The 7,831-nt window shown below is 45.4% G+C and overlaps 1 protein-coding gene across 2 annotated transcripts; it reads right to left on the reverse strand.

The window, feature by feature from the left end:
• Window positions 1-790: 790 nt before the first annotated feature.
• On the reverse strand, window positions 791-7,191 carry CCNA1 (cyclin A1). 2 transcript variants are annotated; one of them, XM_058045661.1, is made up of 9 exons: window positions 7,174-7,191; window positions 6,586-6,737; window positions 5,217-5,457; window positions 4,874-4,995; window positions 3,974-4,197; window positions 3,156-3,360; window positions 2,182-2,295; window positions 1,382-1,515; window positions 791-1,059 (listed from the first exon to the last, which is right to left on the reverse strand). In XM_058045661.1, exons 2-9 carry the CDS (start codon window positions 6,718-6,720, stop codon window positions 1,008-1,010), a joined length of 1,227 nt encoding a protein of 408 aa, XP_057901644.1. In that variant the 5' UTR covers window positions 6,721-6,737; window positions 7,174-7,191; the 3' UTR covers window positions 791-1,007. The 2 variants fall into 2 exon arrangements, with proteins under 2 accessions (XP_057901644.1, XP_057901643.1); XM_058045660.1 differs by lacking the exon at window positions 7,174-7,191 and adding an exon at window positions 6,897-6,978.
• Between the last annotated feature and the right edge of the window lie 640 nt (window positions 7,192-7,831).

The following is a 7,831-nucleotide window of genomic DNA, read 5'->3' on the forward strand; positions in this document are numbered from 1 at the left end:
AAACTACTTTTGACAGGGGTTGTGTTTGAGAGTACAAGGTGGTGCCCTGTTTGGATGTTTGGGGTTTTTTTGAAGCACTACCTAACAAATACCTGACAGTGGGACACAAGACCATGTAGCAGCTCAGGCTAAGATAGCTAATAGCTCTGTCCCATTGCCCTCCCTTCACACAGGATCAGCAGTGCTCTAGTGACATGAGAGGTCATCTCAGACAGGTTTGTTATAACAACATCCCACACTACGAGAATGACTCAGGAGCCATCCAGATCAACCCTGCTGTTCCAGTACCTCACAGCTTTTGGCATTGCTCTCTAATGCAGTCTGTTCATCAGTGTATGAAAAACTCCCAATGCTCTGCCAGCCACAATCTCCCTGCTCCCTGCAGGGCAATCCCCTATTTTGTTTCCATAAAGGGAAGTCTGACTTTTACCTCAACATTGATGATCTTCTACAAACATGTTCAGAGTTCAAAGACCAATTGCATGTGGATGTTCTTGGTCTGATACAGTAAACAAGTCACAGAAAATAGCTTCTGTTCATGCCCACAGGATCTTATCACATTAAAGAAAGAACAAACAGGACTATAGCAAATCACCTCCAGGGATGCCAGGTTGTGGTGGTTCAAGCTCTGCTTTATCCACTCCAGCCAGCTTATGAGTGCTTACAGCTATTTAGTAAAAAACAACTCCCACCCCCCCAAAAAAACCAAAACAACAAAACAAAACATTCAAAAATTCATTCCACTCACTGTTCCTGCAGGTATTAAATGAAGTCAGAAGATTCACAGAAGTAAAGTGTAATAAGACATTTATTAAAAGTGCTTTCAGTTATGTTAAGAGCTATAGTCTAATACCTATTTTTAAAAAGGCATCTCATTAAAAAATATTAGCTTAAAAACCATTCTGATCACTGTGGTTACAGACACATGACCCGCAGTGCTCTATGAAATGTTAGACCAGCTTTGTTGATTGGGACACAGTAATCTTCAAGTCCAGGATCCACAGTGTCTAGCATAGAGGAAGAACTGCTGGGAGCTCCAGAAGAGACGCTTGCAGGTACCTGGAATAGAAATGAAGTGACTACAGATATTGGCTTCAGATTTTTCAACTAAACTATCACCTGATTGTGCAATACATTGGAGAAGAGAAGCATCATCTTGCAACATTGCAGACAAAGTTGTTATCCAATGCATCTGCATACTAATGGATTAATCACTTTTCTGGTCAGAAAAGTTTTCTCCTCAAGGGGCTGATGGAGGCTTCTGTTTCAGAACTAGAAGCTGACAACTGTGAGAGAGCTACAACAGCCACAGCCCAAGCTGGAAAACCAGAGTCATCCTGTGCTTACAGCTATCCAAGACACTGGCATGCTGGTTACTTACTTTGGGTGCTTATATTTCTGCTTAATGGCTTGCAGCTGGCAATGGGATGCATCAAGGCATGCTTTGTGCAGGTCAGTCAGGCAAGGCGCTATCTCACTTAAGGAATATCCAGTAAACGCAGCAAGTGGTTCTGGCTGGTCAGATGAGAAAAAACAGTGTTACTCTACTGTAGCCAGCAGCCATCTAAAAGATGGGTTTCCCACGGAAGCAGAAACTCTTTTCACTACATCAGAGCTCACTCTAGACTCTTTAAGCATGAAAAAGATTTAATTGTATTGTGCCATCAGTTTCACTCTAGGTCTTCCTTGGTGCCATGAAGTCTGACAAGCTCCTTCTGCTCTAAGCATGTGCATCCATTACATCTCTTCTGGATCTTACTCTGCACTAAAGCTATTTCTCCAACATAGAGCTGGAAGGTCTGCCAAGGCTTGTGGTAAAGCAACCACAATTACACAGCAGTACAGCCACTTAAGTAGCCAGAATCAATTCTCCCCTTTCTCCCAGAAAGACCCTGAATTGTATCTGGGGGTGTAGTTTAGGACATTTGTGGGGCCTTTGGTACAGCCTTGACAAGTGAGCAAGACAGTAAAATCTCCTCTGTTTCAGAGAAGAGGCACATGATATTTCAGGTTTACTTAACAGTCATTTTTATCAGGTAGTCTCATTAACTCAAGAACAGCTACTCATCCTAGGATTTCAGCCTTCAGAACAATATACTTTGTAGCTACTCCTTCCCAGCTCAGTTCTAACAATAACAAAATGCTTGAGCTATTTATTAAACGCACAGTTGTTGTTCTTACCCAGAAAGATCTGTTCACTGTATAGTTTGCTAAACAGTAGGCTGCTGCAGCAATTTGTGAAGGAAGGTACTTCAGAAGAGGATCAACTTGAAGAAGACTCAGCTCTGCAAGATACTGAACAAGAAAATCCAAGTTTTTAAAAAAGAATCAACCTAGTTGGTACAATCAGTCCAATACTGCAAGTATTAAAGTTTGTCAATGGTCTCAGTATGATGCATAAAAGCACAAACTATGTATTTAGTGAGAAGAATTAGCATTCCAGTCTTGTTGATCTTACAGAAGATCCTTTATCATGTTTCAGGGGGGACAGAAAGACCACATTTTGCCAAAGACTAACCCATCTAATCTAATCTAATCTGAAGTTCTGGTTCCATCATCAGATCTGACTTGATTTTACAGGTAAAGACTCAAAAAAGTCAAGTTTCATAAAACTGACAGACACGCTCTTCTTATCTGCTAAGGCTCTTGTTTATATAGATAAACACCTGGACATCAGGGATGACAGATCTAAGAAGCACAATATAGGTTCTGTTGGAGTAGATTATTGTACAATCCTATACCCTTTGCAGAGAAGCAGCTGGTCAGATGTTTTACTGTAATTTTGTTGTTTCTAAGCATGGTTGCCTACTCCAGGCAACTCCTATGCAGCTATGCAGGTTTATTCTGTGTCATTGTGGAGCAATGCACAGTTGCACCAAATCCAGGACAAGCCTGCTACACAGGCACTGTTCGAAAAAAAACCACCAGATTTTTACCACCTAATTGCCTGGCCAGTGAATTATCCCCTGACCAGACAAGACAGACCAAACCTGGGATTTCCATGAGGCATCTATCCAAAAGTCTCAGCACACAAGCCACTGCTATGAAACATGCAGTTTTAGGCCTGTTGCCAAGACAGCTTCATGAAATGCAAGTAGTTCTCCTTTAAGGATCACTTTCTTCCCCCTCAGTCCCAGAAGGCAGATAGTCCATACCCTTGCAAAGTTCTCTGTCCTCATACAGATTCCACGCCTCTGAATATACTGAAGGAGGAACTGGTTGATGGTTGGGGCTGTTAGGTCAAAACCTAGCACTTTGAGAAGCAAGTGTTCCATTCTTAGCAGCTGCTTCTTTGTGTAGGTATCATCTGTTATATAGACAAATTCATCCACATCTGGTGGGTAGATCTCTTCATACTTCCTGAAAAAGGGATATAGAAGCCACATTTTTCAGCTTTGAAGTTGTATGAGAACATGACATTACTAAAACTTGTGGAAAGCTCTAATTTTACTTGTTCCTCCAGGCTAGTTAACAATTTAGTTTCAAACTTGGGCAAATATACCTAGAGGAACTCCAAGTCATCGGTCTAGATAGACATACACTCACATTGTTAGCTCTTAACAGCAAGCTTTCAGTGGGCAACTCTCAGAAACAAAGCACACTCCAGACAAACACCCATGCACCCCTAAGCTATGTTGCTAACTCTGTCTAGTTAGAGCAGTTAAAGGGCAACTGAAGATTGCAACTGAGTCCATTACAGCCTTGCAGGCTAGCAGTTTCACACTGTACTGCTTCTGCTACTGTGTTTATGATTACAAGCTTTTCACTTTCAACTTTTCACATTCACTACAACTCTTCACATTCAACATTAAATATTTCATTTTAATAGTACCAAAGGAGCCCATGTTGCTAATCTTGAGACATCATGAAAAGCTATGTACTAATGAAACCTTCCTTCCTTCAAATTACATTACTAGACTACGCCCAAAAATAGGCTTTGGATAACCAAGATTTAGGAAGATGGAACACTTACGCAGCCAGAAGAATTGCCGCTGTTCCTACAAGCTGTAACTTCCCTCTGAGAACAGACATGCAGGAAAGAAATCTGTCCAGGAAGTTGACTGCCAAGTACAAAGTCTCTGTCCGAAGCTTATACTCTTCCCCTACTTCCACCAGCCAGTCTACCAGGATAGCACGCATTCCTGTTGTGATATCTGGCTGCTTCTTCATGTAGTAGGGCTTGGGCCTAAATCTTACCTGTTGGGAAAGAGTTGAAGAATCAGGATGATCACTCTGAAGAGAACCATGGATGGCTGAACTCATGAATATTCTTTATACTTACACTAAAAGAGCAGGGGTTGTCCCACTCAATAACTGGAAGTACTAAGTACAATTATTGTGCTAGTGGTAATTATTCCCAGCTAGTGGCATGTCTAGAATTTCTACATCTCTAGTATTTCTACACTGAAGAGATAGATTGAAGCTTTGGTGTTAGCAGGAGAATAGTAAAACACTTCCTGGACTATGGACAGCCTTTGCCATCAATTGAGCCATTCAGAAGGACCTGAAAATGAACCAAGCAGATTTTCCCTCTTCTTCCCATCAGGAGACTGCACTTCACTGCTCTGACACAACAAGGTAGGAAAACCTACTGCTATAGTCAGTGAGATCACATCAAACTGCTTTAGCATTATTTCAGCATTCTATGCCCATCTGCAAGAATTCTTCATACCAAACAAGTCAAGAGATGCTCCCATCATAGGAATTAACAGGGATGCATTAATCCAGAAAGAACTTATCACTGACTATATGTTGCCTTTAGAAATTACTTTTTACTATTTACTTCCTCTTCTTTGTAGTTCAGTGGCAGCCCTGGATCTTTGCAATATTGCAGCCTACCACAGATACCTATAAGCTTCTCACAGCAACTTACTTCTGCCTCTCGGAGGTACTGATGAATGTCTTCTGCATACTCTCCCACAGCCAGAGTTACAACATCTTCCATGTGATCCTCTGGCTGGGATTGGAAGGATGTGTCCACTACCATAGGAGAGCCTAACAGGTAGGAAGCAGCAAGACATTTGTATCATTAATCTCTTGACTTTCTCTTGCTAATTTTAGCTCAGAAGTATTGCCCCTCGTGTAGACACAATCCGAGTTAGCTGGCAGTGCTATTTGTTGTCACATAAGCTACTCACTAGCTTACAATTCACAACTCATAACCACCCTAGACATGGCTGCGCTATGGACACCATCTGAGCAGTAACAGGAGTTACCTGAACTCAGATCCAACAGCCGGTGAATAGTGGATGTCATTGCACTGGTATCCAGCTCACAGTGGCTTAACTCCAGCTCTTCAGACACTTGGCAGCTGTAGTTTTCTTTATCTTCTGAGTCATCTATGTAGATAGCAAAACTTTGCTTTGGTGCAGCACTGATGATGCAGTTGGGCACTTCATCTTTTCTAGATGAAGTGATGGTGTTTTCAAAGCCAGAGAAGCGCTTGATAGCAGCACCCTGAAGCAGAGAACACAGTAACGCTGTGGGAGGGCAGCTCAGGAGGAAAGCAGTGTGTCACTAGTTTTCAAAAAGAAAATCACTTTCCTATTGTTCCTAAACAGACACCAATAACAGAAGTTCATGCAAAACCCACCAACTAGCTACATTTGATGCCTATGAAGTTGGTGCCACTTGTAGCTGTCTTGCTGTGACAGACTCCTCACAGAAAGAATTAAGAGTAGTAAAAGTCAGGAAACCAGGGGAGCAGCATCATACTCGGTGCCTCCCACCAAGGAGAACGTGGGTGCTGCTCAGTTCTAATGGGGCTGGGAAGTGCAGTCTGCTACACATTCAGTTCTGGCAAGGAGCACTTGCAAGTGCAGCAAGTTATCAAAAGTGCTCAAGCACTGTCACAGACTTAGGAAGGACTGCATCTGCAAGAAGGCACTTCAAGCAGAGTTAAAAACTGAAGTTTGAATTTCTGAGCTTAAGCATCGCAACCCCTAGGACTACGCGTGACCAGGCTACAATGTTTCACACCATCTACCAGTAAGCCACCAGCTGAGTTAGGGGCTTTACACAGCCAAAATCAAGAAGAGTTTTGTGCACCCATACCCGCTGCTATTTTAGGTCAGAACAGTAACATTATCCCTGCCCCACCAGCAGACTCCAGGAGGGCTCAAGGGACAGAAAGGCAGAACAACCACACGTCATTAACTTGAACGTCTTGAAAGCACTGGCACCCTGGAGTGAGCACGGTGAGAGCTTTGGGTCAGTGGAGAGCTCTCACGCCAATGAGAGCTTTGGGTCAGTGGACGGCCCTTCCTTAAACCACCCCCGACACTGTCGAGGGTAAGCGGCCGAGTAGTATCCCTTCCTTCCAGGATTAATTATTTACGCAGACTACTTCCACGGGGAAACACCCGCAGGGTGGGACTGTGCGGTTACCAGCAGGGTTTCTCGGGAAACTCACGCTTGAGAACTGGAGCCCGAGTCACCTTCTCACCCCGCCACGCCAGGTCTTTGCCGGCAGCCTCGGGGCAGGTGCGTGCACCGCTCATGCCGGCGGCTGCCAGCCCCGGGCCGCGGAGCTCAGCCGGGCTCTGCGGGCAGGGGGGCGGCAGGGCTGCGGGCAGCGGGGCTCACCTGGCCGCCGGGCCGCTGCTGCAGCTGCCCGTTCTCCGTCAGCACCCCCAGCACGGCCCGGCCGCTGCTGCTGCGGAGGACGGCGGGGCAGGACTCCCGCCGCCCCGCACGGCTCTTCTCTCCGATGCGATGCATCGCCCCGACGTCGGTACCTTTCGGAGGAGCGAAAAAACCCACAGAAATAAAACGAAATCGCGGGGGAGAAAAGAATAATCATAAAAAAATAAATTAAAAACCCCTCCGAACGACCACAAATGCGCCCCTAGCAACCCCTTCCTCCCGCCCGCCCCGCAGGATGACGGGTGCCCCACCGCGCTGCCCGGCTCCGCTCGCCACCAGCCCACGGGAGGCTCCGGCCGCGCTGCGCCGCCCAGGCCGCCCGCCGGCCCTGCGTAGGCGCGGCCGCTGGAGGCGGCGGCTGTTGGCCGCGGCCGGTTGGGAGCCCGGCGGCTCAACCCCCGGCGCGCCGCCCCGCCAGCCCCGCCGGCCGCGGGTCGCCATGGTGATCCCGGCAGGGCCCGGCCGCGCCGCCCGGCCCCGCGCGGGCCCCGCGCAGCGCCCGGGCCCGGAGCCGCCGCGGCCGCGCACCGGCTGCGCTCCGAACGCGCGGAGCGCAGGGATGGGATGTTGGGAAAAATGCATGTATTTTGTGATTGGCTTTTCGCAAATATTGACGTGAATATTATATGCGTTGAGTAATGCTGTATTAATTTTCTTAAGTAGAGTGTTAAATATAGTTTTAGGTTATAAAAAATGTTAAAATAGAAACTATGCTATGTAGGATACTTTTTGTAAACGAAGGACTCGCAGCGAGATAGCAGCCACAGGACATCTAAATCTTTCAGAGAAAAAGAATTTATTGCCCTCTTAGAAGAAACGAACTTCTTCCCGCCTCGAAAGCACTGTTAGGATTCAGAGGAAGAAGTTTACCATGACTAGACAGAATTGTGTATTTGAATGGATTTTATGCATCATGTATGAAGTGTATGAAAATGCAACAGGCTATTGCTTTTAAGGGTTAATCCTTTGTTAACAGGTGTCCTTTTTCGGGCTCATGCTGCCCAGAAAATGGTACCCGGACGTCCATAACTCTTTGTCTCCATTGCCTCATATTGTCCTAATTCAAATAGTCCAAATTATTATTACTCTAATTATATTACTATTTTTATAACCATTTTATTACTATTAAACTTTTAAAATTTCAAAAACAAGTGATTGGTGTTTTTCACAGATGTGCAAGCGACAG

The sequence above is a fragment of the Melospiza georgiana genome, chromosome 2 (assembly GCF_028018845.1).
Source record: "Melospiza georgiana isolate bMelGeo1 chromosome 2, bMelGeo1.pri, whole genome shotgun sequence".
NCBI lineage: Eukaryota > Metazoa > Chordata > Aves > Passeriformes > Passerellidae > Melospiza > Melospiza georgiana.